Source organism: Lepidothrix coronata, unplaced genomic scaffold, assembly GCF_001604755.1.
Source record: "Lepidothrix coronata isolate B3197 unplaced genomic scaffold, Lepidothrix_coronata-1.0 Scaffold13, whole genome shotgun sequence".
Classification (NCBI taxonomy): Eukaryota; Metazoa; Chordata; class Aves; order Passeriformes; family Pipridae; genus Lepidothrix; species Lepidothrix coronata.
Genome location: NW_016690193.1, coordinates 574,802 through 590,232, shown reverse-complemented (window position 1 = coordinate 590,232; position 15,431 = coordinate 574,802). Strand labels below are relative to the sequence as shown.

Sequence of the window (15,431 nt, the reverse complement as noted above, 5' to 3'; positions counted from 1 at the left end):
TTGCCCAACTCTGTAAGAGTCACAGAGGCCTTTTTCATTTGGGACACATATACTGGGCAAATAAACCTCACTCTCAAAAACTAAATTCTTAGCAGGTTTTGTCTTTCTGCCTTCTTAACTTATCTAAAAGGATTACTGTGACTAACAAAAAACAGCTGGCTGGGACAGATTATTATTCCAAAAGATTAATTAGCTTTAACCCAGATTTCACTCCTTTCCATGTAATTTATACAGGCAAATGACAGGAGTTCTATGATGTCAATGCACTTTGAGATACACTCATGGGCAAAGCATTGTTTATAGTTATCTCTTGTCTTGTCTGACATCGCACCATTGCCAGGATTGCCCTCCGAAATCTGCAAAGGACAAGAAAGGAAAAACAGAAATATCATTAGCTGGAGAACAAAATGTAAAGAAAAGCTGCGTAAGATAGCCTTAATTATTACAATAGTTTTCAAACTCAATAAAAGACGTGTATTTGGAATTCATAAGGATCTGGGTCTTTTTTACTTCCATGTACAGGAATATACAATTAATTTCAGTGTTTCTTCTACAACAGGGATCACAGCAGCTTTTGCTTATCCCAGGAGAGGATACATCCACAACAAAGACGAACTTATAGAAAGGGAAGAAACCCAGATGTTTTTTCATTGATTCAGCAGGATCAGGTAAGTTCACCCAGACAGAGATCACAGGCTCTGCTTGAAGGTTGGTAGCAGAGGAAGGAAGGATGCCTCTTTGCAAAACCCACTCCTCAGTCAGAGGCACTGGCTTGATTAGAGCATGTGTTATGCTTGCTCAAATTGGAATAGGCTTAACCTATTTAATTTAATGAAAAGGGTCAATCCACCCTAATAACTCAGAATATGATACATTCCAAATCAAACAAGAAGTATTTTGATTTGGTAAGTAACGTGTCACTAAGCCACACACATTTTGGCCACAGTCATTAAAACCAGTCTACTACTGATGCAACTCAAATTCCATAATGCATCCTCTTGAGAAAAGACAAAGGGACTTTCAAAACTCTTATAAAATCTATGTTAATGTTTTTTCAAAAATATTTTATTAATTCCGTACGTTCTGAGGATGATCAAAACAATTTATTTTAGACTTTCCTGTCCAAAAGGTCATCTTTGGTAAATTAACAGTGGCTTACCCTTTGCTCTTCACTAATCAGTTTGTCATATTTTACAGGTGATCCTTCTATAGTCAGATGATATGCTAAAATCATGAAATAGACTGGTACTATAGGAACACTTACTTTTTGTTTGCAATGACATAAATACAGGGATTATAGAATGTGGAAGATTTTGCAAAAAGAGGAGCTATTATGGCCATTGCAGGAGAAATTTTCTTTGGGTCTCCAAAGGAAGACCACAAACACACAATAGAATATGGAGACCATGCCATCAAGAACATTACAATCATCACAACAGACATCTGTAAAACAAGAGGAACAGACATATAACCAGTATTACCTCAAGATGAAGACCTCATAACATAACTTCATAACAAAAGCACATGCAGCTGTGTGAAAACAGATCTATCCTGAATGAAATAATATATGAATAAGCACACCTGACACATTTTGACAGGTTACAATGAAATCTCACTTTAATAGTAGGGGATTTAATAGCACACTTCACTGCCATGTATCTGGCATACTGTCATTTCATTACGTACAATCTTCCTTCAAAGTCAGTGCTACTGATTATGTTAAATCTCTCCATCAGGAGTTTAGATGATCAGAGACAACTTCACACATGAATTATGACCCCTATAGCAGGACACTCAGGGATGCTATTACAAACAATAAATATGAACAGAGAGAAAAATCTAAGCCATATGTTTAATTAGGCTGTTAATAAAAACATTTCATATGGCGTAACTATGGTACAGTGAAATAAAAGAAAGTAAATACTCTAGGACCTATACTGAAGGAACCCAGAAGTGTCTGCTTGGTTTAATGAAGAATTATAGCCATGTTCAAGTATCATACTGAGGAGATATCTGATATTCTCTGCCTGTCTGTCAGAGGGAACAATCTGGGCATGGTGGGGCTCACACACCAGAACACAACATGCCACAGCTAAACCTGAACAGCAACAAACTGTGGTAGTGGAGGAGACTACCGTGGTATCAACTGAGACAGACTTCTCTGGCCTTTGTTATGGACATGAATCAATAATGGAAACTGGAATGGAAAGCTCAAATCAAGAGGACAAAACAAACCAGTAGAAAACCAAACAAAACTGCAGGGCTCTCTTTACATACCGGCTTCTCTAGTGCTGTTTATTCAGCCTTTTAGTGATGAACAAAATGAGAAACAAGAAGTAAACAGCTAGTTTGTATGAGCTGTTCTAGAGAATAACCAACAAATAAGCAGTGACTCTCTCACAGAAGATTCCTATTTAAATACAAATGCAATACCCATTGATAATAATGTTAGAAATAACACTTTTATTTAGAAGTTTGGTGCACAGAAATCTTAGAAGATGCTAATTTGTGAAAAGCAAGCAGTCCAAATATACAGAAGGATACTGCTTAGCTCCATAGCTCCAATCTTTTTTTCTTTTTAAACATAACTTTGTGTCTTCAAATGCAAACCCAGAAAAATGTATTTTCTTCACAAACATGAGTCTAAATTTTTAACTGAATCCTCAGTTTCAAGCTTTCTGAAAATTCTTCATAAAAGCAAAATGCTCAATTTATTCTTTTTAGGTAAAAATACTATTTTCAGAATTTAGAAATAATAATATTTTCTAAAGAATGTTAAGTTTGCATTGATAAGGAACTCAAAAACATAGGTACATACTCTTCTGTCCAATTCTCTCTCACTTTTTCATCACGCCCAACCATCAATCACATCTTTACACAAAATCAAAGGAGCTAGTGAACTTCAAGATTTTTCAAGGACTCTTCTACATTAAAAGAATGTCCACCTTCCAGGCAGGATACCTCATTTCATGTCATAACTCACATTTGCTTCTGTTTACATAAGAAAGAGATAAGCTCACTAGACTGAAAAGAACAAGGGATTGGAATCACACAGCTTGAATGCTAGAAATGCACTTTCATTCCTAGTTCAAATCAGAGTTGACCAATCCTTTTCAGACCAAATACACCTAAGAACCTAGCAGAAAGCTTAAGGACTCTGCAGGTACAGAGAGTAAAAATTCTTCTAGGGCACCTCTGAGGTATATTTCTGAGGAATGGCAAGAGGGCACAGGCAACAAAAATTCACGATGTTCCCAGCCTTTAAAGTAGCTATTCATCTGGAAAGAGTATTAGACCAAAAGTAAAGACTCTAATGTTAAAAGTCAAGCCAAGAGTTTACACCAAGGCTCAATTTCAGTCATTTAGTATGAAAGAAAAAGGAGAAGGTATGAAACAGAAATGCTTAAAAGGCTGCACTGTTCCTTTGCCCCTAAGACTTTAACACAAAAGAACACGTTTAAAGAAACCCCCACACTCATTTACCTTTGTCACATCTACTTGGTCAGACCAATCTATGTTAATGCTCTCCAGGCAGTTACTGCTGGCATATTGTTTCATTGTCCGGGAAACATTGTAATAACAGTAAAACATGACTGTTAAGGGCACAACAAAATTAACAGCAATTACACTCATTGTGTAGGAAACAAAGGACCTGATAAGACAGAAAAACAAAACAGAGTAACTTACAAATAGCCATCCAGGAAAAGTTGCTAAAGAATTTGGTATTTTGCTTTGATTATGAAATTTTATAATAAGCTTTTAAATAATAAGGAAATTTGTCTTTAGTTTTTGTTATCAACTACAAGTCTTGCAGTTATGAAGCATGGCTCAATTGTTATGGTTTCTTTTTTTTTCTAGACTTGTTCTATGTTATTTCATTGTTTTAAATTATTTTTAAAAATTAGACTTCATACTTTAGAAAGAAGTTATGCTCGTATATTGGTGAATTAAATAATCTTAGACTTCAATAAAACAGCAAAGTTAAAAGAAAGAGTGAAGAGGAATCTTACACATCATTTTTCCTCCAATTTACTGTGCACGTTGCTCCAGTTGGATCGGGAGCGTAGCTAGCCCAGCCTAGAATAGGCATGGAAGCCCAAAAAACTGCATTTATCCAAGCAGCAAGGATTAGAGCTGTATAGCTACGGGTAGTCATTCTTCTTCCTGTGGCCAAGCACATACAATCACAAACAGTTGTCATCTGTTGCTTCTTTCCAATGTCAATCTAGACTGATAAGTGGCTTTCAGTAAGCACATAATGGGTTAATAATGACCCTTTCAAAGGTTTACACTCCCAAACACTGTAGCATACCTGTTTCACACTGCTGACTGACATCTCAATTTTTCCAGCCCTTAAAGCCACTTAAATACCATTACCCATTCCAACTCTCAGCATACAGGCAATACCTGATCCTGACCCCATGCCAAAAAGCTTATTATGCAACAGTGCATTCAAGTACATCCTTAGAAGACTGCAGAGGCAGGAATTAACTGTTACAATACAGCTGTGGCAGAGGAGAGAAAAACACCCCCTGTGGTGTTAACACAACAGTAAAGGCACATATCAGCCTGACAGAGGTCAAAACCTCCCAAAGCTAGAGGCTTTTCTTGTGCTTCTGTATGAGGATGTGGCCCTCTAAAGACTGCAAACAGCCGTGAAAATATAACTCATAAACAGAATAACAGCCTAATTGTGACTTTTTTGTTTTGACAAGCAGTACCATCCACGCCAACTAGATAAGTTACTTAACTAAGTGCCGTAGGTTCAAATTATGCCCAGCACTGACTATGGAGTCATTCATGAGAAAATAATAAAATAAAATCAGACTTTTATTTCTTAGAAGCTCAACAGCAAATGATTTTTGACTATAAGTACAGTACCTATATCAGGCCTGCAGATTGTCAGATAACGGTCAACTGCAACAACAGTGAGCAAACCAATACTCGCCATCCCAAAAAAGATATTTAAGGCAGCATAGATCTGGAATTAAAACAAACAAACAAGAAAATCCTTCCTGAGAAATCTTTCAAAGGTAAAAGCACAAATTTGTGTACTGAATCAAAGGTACTACAACACATCACATTCAGCCAGAGCTCTCTTCCATAAGCAGTGTCTTGAAGGAATTAATTCTATGCAGGTAATTCGAAGCTGGCCCATTAAAAAGTAAACCTGCATTCAAAAGCAACCTGCTTGTGTGCACATCAGAAATCCTAAAGGCAGAAGTCTCAAAATCAAAGAAACACCATACTTCAATAAGTAAATTTTGAGATTCAGAGTTTGGAAGTGTTCACTTTGTGTTTTCAATATATGTTAAGGAAACCCAAAAAGTTTTTGGTTCACCAAAAAGAGTTACAGCTTTAGCAAATATGAGGTTCTGAATTATTACTCTTTCATTTGTTGTATAACTACACTTATTTCACAGATATGGCACACTGATTTACCCCCTTACCCCCATTTTACGTGTGTCAGATCTATTGCAGAGTGACACATGCTTCAATTCCAGCATGCTCTATATGCATCTGCCCCATCATCCCATGGGAAGCCTGACCAGGAAGGATGACAGGGAAGGCTATGTTACCACTGGCACTCCAGAAACACAGAGCCCTGAGCCAGACCACATGCAACCAGCAGTTATAATAGGATCACATGACATTCAGGGATCTCAGATCACAGGATTCATTTGGTTTAGGTTGACATGAGTTGTGCTTCAAGTGATCTTAACTCTCAAAGCACTGGCAGTGAGAATTCACATTAACATGAACACACTACAAGTCAGTCCAGATCCAAATATGTTGAAAGTGAAGTTTCCTGTCAAACAGTGACTGAATTTTGAGCTTGAAGCAACTGTCTCCTGAGGCAAGTGATGTCAGATTGTTATAAACATCCAAAATGTATAGTCTTGCTAATGTTTGCCTTGAGACATATTTTCAGCATATGCCTTCACATTACTACCCATCTTCCTGGACACTTAAGCCAAACAGCCTATCAATAATGTAAATTTAAATCCCAGTACACAGTGAGTGAAGGGCATCATCTCTCTGCTATGAAAGTATAATTTTTCCAGTCAGTCTATTCTTAAAAGCAGATGGCTATTAAAACTAGGATAAGTCTTTAATGGAGACTAATAGCCTTGCAAGCCTTCATTTTGGATATCCTATTAGTCCTGTCCAAAAGAACATGTATTTCCAAGGAGAACTCATTAGATCTGTTAAGATCATCATTGAAACATTAGCTACATTCAAAGTCTTTTAACTGTCAAGTGAGTCATCAAATGTGCATGTGCTTCTATAACCATCTTCATTTTGGGATTGAGTTTGTAAGCCTTCTTAAAGCTAATTTAAAATCTCTACTTGAGATTAAAGTAGGGACTACAAACTCCCTACTTTAATGTTTACAGATTATAAGTTTAAAGTGAAATTCATATGAAACACTGTCTCCAGAAACTGTTGACATTACAGAACATTGACTTCAGGTCTACACTCAAATTCTGCATCTCCATTTTACCTCTTAAATGAGCTAACACTAAGTAGAGCTACTACTTATTTCTCAGTTTGCTTTTAAGTGCTCAATTTTTTTTTCTCTCACTGAATTGCAATACCTGGCATCCAGTATATCCAAATTTCCAGCTTCCATGCAGGTCTGAGGCAGCAGACATGGGGTAACCAATGCTACTAACACCAATGTCAGTAAAAGCCAAGTTGATAATAATTGCATTGGTTGCTGTCCGAAGCTCTTTGTACTTAACAAAGATGCCTAACACAACAATGTTACTGAAAATGCTTATCACTCCTGTAAAAAGAGAAAAAGGGAAACTTTACAAAAGATACACACCAGTCAGTAATACACATGCAGAAGAAAATGCAGCCTATTGTAATATGTAAGTCCCAAACAAGCAAGTCAGTCAAGTGCAATTTTGCAAGGATAGACACCTGAAAAGGAGAGAAAAGCTTTTCCAATTAAGTAGTTTTCACTTGGATTCATTAAGTGCCAACAGTGGAGCATTTGCCAAATTTGGGACTTTCGATACAATGACAAAAACCACAGCAGAAGTTCAAATGCATCTAGGATTACACTTCAAACACTCTGGTCACCAAGCATATTGCTGACTTCCATGATAAAAAAGAATACAGTTAGTGATTGGCAAAAAAAAATTTGGGGAAAAAAATTATACACCTAATCTAGCAAGAGGCCCCTGCCAACATCCGAGGTCTTCCATTCTCAGCAGGTAGTTTTCACCAGCATTCAGACAATAATCCTGGGCAAAAGGGATGTAGAAGGTTTGACTTTGGTATCACTATTCTAGCCAGACTAACTCCTCTCTCTGCTCATGAGGTCCCAAAGCTTTGCCAGCCTCAGAGTTGGCTCAGGTTGCTGCAAATTTTATTTTCTAAGCTTTGTCAAGCAGTCTAGGTGATCTGCACAGTCTGTCACAGTGGCATGGCTGGGCCTGCACCAGAGTTGTTTCCTCTACCTGACAAGCTCTAGGGCTGTGTCATAGCCCTGGGAAAAGTCCAGCTCTGGACTGAACTTGCTTCTGCTTCACTAACTTCTGTATTTTTAAACCTTTTTGGTCTGGCTTGACTCAAACTGTGTCTGAAATCTATTCTTAGGCAACACAAAAAATGTCCAGGAGCCAAAGAGTTGTAACAAAGTACTAAAACAGTACTAAAGCTAAAATGTACATTCTCCTCCCTTCACATTCCATCCCTCTGAAATTTGTACGTAATGCTCTTCAGGGTGCCCAAGACATTCTTCGGGACTCCATGCACCAGGAAGCTTTTTCTGATCCTGGTGATCCTATATTAAAGCATCTACAACCTCCTTTTCTCCTGTCATTCCCCTTTCCTAGCCAAATCCTACTGCATGACTCTTGGAGTAGTTTACATGGCATTCCCACAAAACATTTTTCTTTATGGTTGTGGTTTTATTATCTTCAGACTCCAGCCTGTTTTAGAGGTATACAGAGCAAATTCTCATCCTCTAAATTTTTACTAACCCAATATTAATACAAGCTTTAATAAACGGTAAGGTTAAATACTCCACCTTGCACCTCAGCAGAGACAGACTCACAGCCCTTATCAACACAATGAGAACTCAAACATCTTCAAGCAAAGACAGACATTAAAATAATAACCTGCAAATAGTAAGAGGAATTTGTAAGTTGTTCATAGATTCCCTAGACTGGCACAACTGCTACAGTATCACTGAAGCAAATCCTAAACTTACAAACATTTGTATAGCCTGGGTACCTTAAATTGCCAAGTGAATAGTGGAATGTTATACTGCTAAAAGTAACAACACATTATCCATGGCAATGCCTCTCGGAATTTTTGTTTTGGTTTAGTTTCTTGTTTGGTTTGGATTGGTTTTATCTTAGAAGTTTCACCTATGTATTGAAACACTATAGTTTTCGTCATCACCGATCTGAGGCATAATTCTGTAAGAGCTTGAGTGAGTGGTTGTTATACTGAATGTGGACTTCCACAAGCAGATCCATCTTCTTTCACAGTCCCGTTGGTACCTTTTTTATTATACCTAAAACTCATATAAGGATTTTCACTGCAACATTTTATTAATCAGTACCAATCTCCTACATTAAATAAATTCTCTCATCAGATTCAGTAATTTTAAAATCAAATGAGGCAAAATTAAAATTAACTCTTGGCTATCTCTTTTAAAACTACCAAGCATGTCTGTTCTCAGGCCTCCTGTGGAAGGTCCAACATCTTTTGGCCACACAGATGCCATCAGCTATCATATTCATATATCCACGTATTTCGGGAATGACACTGTGATGCTATGTGTTCCTAAAATTAACAAAAACAAGGAGCTGAGGATCTGATCTGAAATGAACATCATAGGAAAAAACACCCACAGTGCCAGTTCTGTCAGTTTTTCTGTTGACAGATAGTATGTCATCTCTTGGGAGAGAGGCAGCAAAAGGGAATTACAAGTTTATAAAATAGTATAGGCTTCTTATGAGGCATGCTTTAACAGATATTACAGCTATCAAGAATGAAATCAGACATACAACAAGACTGTAAACTCATATCCTCAGGGTGAAGGAAAGATCCTGCTAGACACACTTAAATTTAGTGATTCAGAGTCCAGTCTTAATTTTAAGGAGGGGGAGGGAATCAAACTAAGTCAAAATAGGGAAGAAAAAGTGGAAATTGCTAAGCCTATATTCACTTAAAATGTTCACTTAAATGTTTAAATGATGCTAACATCATTTAAACAAATTAATAATAGGGAAAAAATGCTTTTGAGGAGTAAAATTTAAGACTGAGGATGGATTCCATCTTGAATAAAGTGAGAAAAAACATGTAGATATAAGAAATGCTCTCTTCTGTGTTTCTGAGAATCGGGTCAAGCAACTGAACAAAGTTTCTCTGCACAACAGTTAAGCAATGCCCATTAGAAGGGCATGAAGCTGGTGAAAGGACCAGAGCAGAAGTCTTATGAGGAGTGGCTGAGGGAGCTGGGGGTGTTTAGCCTGGAGAAGAGGAGGCTCAGGGGGGACCTTATTGCTCTCTACAACTACCCGAAGGGAGGGCGTAGCAAGGTGGGGGTTGATCTCTTCTCCCAAATAACAAATGATAGGGTGAGAGGAAATGGCCTCAAGTTGCATCAGGGAAGAGTTATTTTGGATATTAGGAAAAATTTCTCCACTGAAAGGGTTATCAAGCATTGGAATTGGCTGCCCAGGGAAGTGGTTGAGTCACCATCCCTTGGAGATATTTAAAAGATGTGTAGATGTGGTGCTTAGGGACATGGTTTAGCATTGGACTTGGCAATGCTACATAGTAGCATCAAAACAATGAAGGTTAGGTCCACTTTTAACATGGAATTTACCAGTCAGCATTTTTAAATTATACCAGAGCATTTCAGCACTATATGCAGAAAGATATCCATGAGGAAGTATTGCTTCCGGTATCCCTGTTGTATCACAAAAATTACATCCTGACCACTGTAGAATGCAACACTTAACAATTACTTCCTTCTTAGAACACAAAAGAGAGGCATTCAAACCTTTTAAAGAGTAGCATAATGATGAAAACTGGACCTGGACTTCATTCTTATTTTTAGCCATCTACTTATTAACACAGCTTAAATTTTCCAGATGTGAGATTTGCTGGGGTAAGCAAATATGTAATAGACCTTACCGTCAAAAACATTTCTCATTAAGAAAGTAAAGATTTACTAGACTCCCCCAATTATAATAAGAAAAAAAATTAAAACAACTCAAACCCACAAAGTAATCCAACTTTTTTTTTTTTAAGACATTTAATTACCATGCAAGATTAAGAAAGAAGAGCTGGGTTGATTCTGGCCAATTCCATTGACACTCTATGATCACCTTTGGTAGATTTGATCCCTAACACCAAGTGGTCAAAACTATCTGAAAATATCATCTTCTTACATACAATACAATAAATTTTAATCAAAATATAACAGGTATCATACTTATTTGCAGCACCTAATAGATCCAAATAGTTCCAATATCTGCAAATAGTGTGACAGTGTTGCAGAGCATATTTAGCCTTCCAATATTTGACCATTATCCATCTCTACAGCTTCTTTAAAAAAGTCTACTGATATGTGTAGCTGTTCTACAAATTTCTCTAAAGACCTGAAATAAATTATTGTCTTTGCATCCAAAAATATCCTCCTTACCAGAACAGCAATTTTATACTCATGACTGCAGACAGATATGCTAAATAAAATGTGACCATCAGCAATATTATTTCATATAAGTTTAAATTAATATTTTTAAGTATTTTAAAATCTAACTATAACATAGAAAATTTATGGTACAGTCTATTAATAAAATATTGATAAACTGCCTTGATTTGCTGTAACAAAGGTACAGAAGGCTATTTTTAAACACAGTAGGTTTCAGGTTTTGGTTAGGTGGATATTTCATTGCTATAGCAATCAAGGCTTCAGAAAAGCACTATTGAAACAGTTGTGGTTACACAATGAGAAAGTTTTCAAGGTGGAAAAAAATATAATTCTATAATAATTTAGCCAAAGACCACTGAAGTCACAGTGTGTTTTTCTAACGTGTCATTGGTGAAAAATACAGCTGCAACTGGAGTCTGCTCTTCTCTGATTAATGACCAGCTCCCTCCCTCTAAGTCACATTCCAACCCTTCCCCTTACATCCCCCTAACAGACACCCGCTCACATGCTCAGACTACACATATATTACTACGAACATGTGGCCCAGGAGAAATCTCAAGATAGCTTCGAGCACATCGCAGAAAAATGCAAGATGTGACAGCTATGCCCTATTTTTATCTCTTTTGCAAGCTGGCAGAAATTAATTCTCACTCTCTTCTATAATTATATATCAACAAAATATACTTTTTGAGACACAACACTGCCTTCAAATATAGAGCAGAAAACTTAGATGTTTCTGCACACTTCAGATGTTTCTGCATATTTCAGTCAGGCAGCTGATTGCTAACTTGTCAGTAAATAGGGAGAAAAGCCATCAGACAGTTGTCTAATACAAAATGAAATACCATCACTGTTACTATACAAAATGAGCATTAAGATCTACAAGTTCTATTTTAAAAAGTTACACAACAATTTGCCAATGCTCATACCTGCTGTTATTAAGTAAGCTGCAACTATGTTGTGCTCAGTCTGTGTAAAGGCTGAATGAGCTTCATTGTCACTTTCTGAGGAATTGGATGAGTCATTCCAATGCATTTTCGACAAAAGTGTGTCGTTTATCCTCTGCAATAATTCATCAAGACGAGGAAACACTACAACCCTGTCAGGCAAATTCTTTCATTATTCAACAGACTCATTGAACAATTAAAAGAAGGGGGGTAGGGCGGAGTTCTCCCCACCACTGACAGCTTCCAAGCATGATTTAATTGGACTAAAGTGGAAAGAAGTTTACGCTCCCAATCTAAGCAGGAGATTGTTATTTAAAACAAAGAGCAGCACAGAACTGAATAAATTTCCAACAGTGTGCTTAAACTTCATTCTTACTGCTAAAGAGATTAACTGTCACATGCTCCCAAACTTTTTCCCTCAAACCTCTTGTGCAATCTCAACAAAATCTTTGGAAATCTCAACAAAAGTTGACTCAGTTCAGTTGATCATCAGCCTGGTTTGGAACTAAGTCCCATCATCATAGAAAGTACAAAAAACTGCAGTATGACACAAAGACACAAATGTCAGTTTCTTTAAAAAGCAGGATGTGTTTACTCTAAAACCCATCCCTTCAAATCTTCAAAGACCTACTTCTTCAAAATTCTTTGTTTGAGTTAAGCTCTCAAGCTGACACAGACACAAGAAAAACACACTCCAGTATTTTCTGAAGTGAAGCATAACTTTCAGAAAATTCAATCACTACACTTCTAAAATAGCCTGGCAGGTAGAAAATGATTGTTGAATATGCCTTACAAGCCAGAACACCCTCCCTCTCCTAATCACAATGCCTGTAAGCTTACTTTGGGCAAATTTTCCAAGGCATGTTACTGGGCAGAAAATTACTGGGCATTTTTCAAACACCTAAACAGCAGAAGCTCATGTTGTTTTCTCTTCAATGATGAGGTACCAGCACACCAAACTAAAGACCTTTTAAAAAATCCTGCATAAATATTAGCTGCAATAAATCCCTGCCCAAAGAGTTCATATGCAGTATCAGAAACCAGCTGTTTCCCATCAGTCCCACTTCACACAGTTTTTGCCTCCAGTTAGTATTCATACTGGGTATAAAAGTGACAAAGATGAGTAACCAGTAGTTCTTCAGTTGTATGTGGTTCACAGGCAGTTCAAGCAGGTCCCAGGCTAGAGCTGTATCTTCCGAGCAGCAGTAAGGATGCAGTGACAGAGGCACTATTGAGTCATTCTATAGAAAGGAAGTATATCTGAAGAACTCCTCCTTCCCTAACCTGTCAAACACTCATAGAGCATTCCCTCCTACTCCTCAGCTCTCCAAAACAGACATTCTGCATCTTTCAGCCATTTGAATATAAAAGAACATTTTTATATAAAACTTGTGCAGTCACAACATGTAGTCATCATTACTACAAACGATCACGCCACAGTTCTACCAGCAAACATTTTCTTTAATACCCCAGATCTACACTCACTCTTACAGCTCTCAGGGTACTTGTATTATTACAGTATTTTTCTTGTCAGAAGAGGATTAGGCAGGAACAAGGTGGGAGAGATCTAAAAGGAATGATGATCCATTTGGCAATGAAGCCACTTCCCTAGTGCACCACAGTCCTGCCTCAAAAGATAAAAGCATAGTGATAATCTGATATCTTTGCTTTCCTCCTCTGACACTTTGGCAAGAGTTTCAAAAGCACTTCAGATCTTGCAGCTTCCACAGAAGTCAGCTTGCAATGCTGAATGTCTCAGAAAAGCATAGCATCACTATTTTTATTCAGACAGGATTCTAGACGTAGAGTAGCACCTAACGAGACCATAGAAATTTTATACTTGTTGATTAAAACACAACTTTCTGATATGTGCAGTCCATTCTATGTACCATCACGTTGTCTCCATCTCTTCTTAAATTTGACTAACTTTACAGCAACTGGAATTGAGAGAAAAGTCAAAATTATAGGCAGACATCATTAATCTAAAAGTATTTTTTCCCACAAAATTGTAGTTTATGAAACAAAAAGATAAAAAAAGGAATTAAATATTGAAGTATACAAATAATCCAGAAAGCTGGAACCAGTTCCTAAGCCAGTTAAAATATGTCTTACCACATTACTTATTTATACTGGTATAAGAAAATAAAATCCAAAACCTCAGGTTGTTTTTATCCTCCAATAACAGATAGTATTACTGGTGTCAGAGGGGTACTTTATAAACTCAGGTGATGCTTTTCCTTCCCACTTGCCTCAGATCAATAGAAAATCACAACTTCTATTTAAGTCCATTCTTCAATTTGTAGGTATCGCTATATATATATGTTTGACAATGCAATACTCATCAAGGGTTTAGCAAGCTGCTTTCAGTTTTGTGTAAAATGTATTTCAATCCATGACTGATGAGAGTGGAGAAATGTAACTTCTGCATTAAAAAAAAAAAAAAGTTAGAAACCTAAACCAACCCCAAACCTTTCTTATTTTCGGAGGTAACCAGGTTACAAACCCACCCCAAACCCAACCCCTCCCACGTTTATTACGAAACCACGGCTAGAGGGCTCTCTAAGGCAGAACGTCCCTTTTCTCATGTATGCAAATAGTTCAAATCCCATGGAAAACAAATTAATAACTTACTTTTTCCCCTCACTCACTGATTTTTACTAGATTTAAACTTTTGTTCAGAAAAGCTTGACTCAAAAGATATTTTCAGCTGACAGAAGAAAACACCCTCAAAAATACGTGACTCCACAAAGCTTTTTACTTGCCCTCCTTCACACAGTAGCTGTGCCTTTTTTTCTTAAAGACACTACTGGTTTTTGCCAAGATGATGCTTTGCACATCTGCAAATAACTTTGCACCAGTATGTATGTGACAGTCCAGCATTGCTTCAGGCAAATGTCCATAGCTGTGAGTCAGTGCCAGAGAGAATCCTTTCTGTTCTATAATGGCCAGTGTCGCAGACTTACATCAAAATATCCCAATCATTTTCTCCACTTCATCAAATTTCTCCGACAAAGTAACACAGCAGATCTTATGAACAACATTGAACCATCCTATCCCAGCAACTGCAGAAAACACAAGGTGAATAAACATCCCTCCAAGACAGAGAAAAATATAAATCCAGAATTTTGGTGTGGCAAGGACAAGAGGCTCCAGGTCTTCTGAATACCTTTAAACAATCAGATTCTAGTGATTTACCAGCTGTTATTTTCAAAACCAGCTGAAAGCCAGACCCTATGCCTAGGTGGCCAACACATTCATTTGTGACCACAAACAGGACTTGGTCACTGAATGCTCTGCCCCTGCCAACAGCGAGCACGTGCAGACACTGACAAGTGGAGGAGGAGACAGGCAGGTGACACCACTACTGCTGTGTCCTGGGTGGGCAGCCAAGCACTGAAGTGCACTGAAGCCCACCTGAGTTTCAGAGGAATACTTCAGGACAGCAACCCTCTTTGCACTGCTGGAGCAGGTGGCAGGCGAGCTCTTTAGATGACCCAGGTGTTTGTCCCAGATGCTGCCATTGAGGGAAAACCCAGGGAACATCAAACAGTCATGAAGAGCCTGCACTACCACTAACACCTTACCCCACTCCGCTCACTTCAGACTGCACTGTGACTTTTCTTCCCCAGACACCACAGCTACCTGAAACTTCCCACTTCTGCAACACACTTACTTCTGCCAGGGTACTGGTGAGACCCCCCCTTCCTGTTCTCTGCAGACGCAGCCTAGGATAATTGTAAGCACTTATATAAAACTGGAACATTCCACTTACTAGGATTAGGAGCTCAATGACCAAA

General features: G+C 37.8%; 1 protein-coding gene across 1 annotated transcript; it reads right to left on the bottom strand.

Annotated features, from left to right (window-relative positions):
* Positions 1 to 121: 121 nt before the first annotated feature.
* Positions 122 to 14,120, bottom strand: RRH (retinal pigment epithelium-derived rhodopsin homolog). The gene is made up of 7 exons (XM_017805790.1): positions 11,617 to 14,120; positions 6,600 to 6,790; positions 4,882 to 4,981; positions 4,011 to 4,164; positions 3,484 to 3,652; positions 1,265 to 1,443; positions 122 to 356 (listed from the first exon to the last, which is right to left on the bottom strand). The coding sequence occupies exons 1-7, from the start codon at positions 11,720 to 11,722 to the stop codon at positions 251 to 253; spliced, it is 1,005 nt and encodes a 334-aa protein (XP_017661279.1). The 5' UTR covers positions 11,723 to 14,120; the 3' UTR covers positions 122 to 250.
* Between the last annotated feature and the right edge of the window lie 1,311 nt (positions 14,121 to 15,431).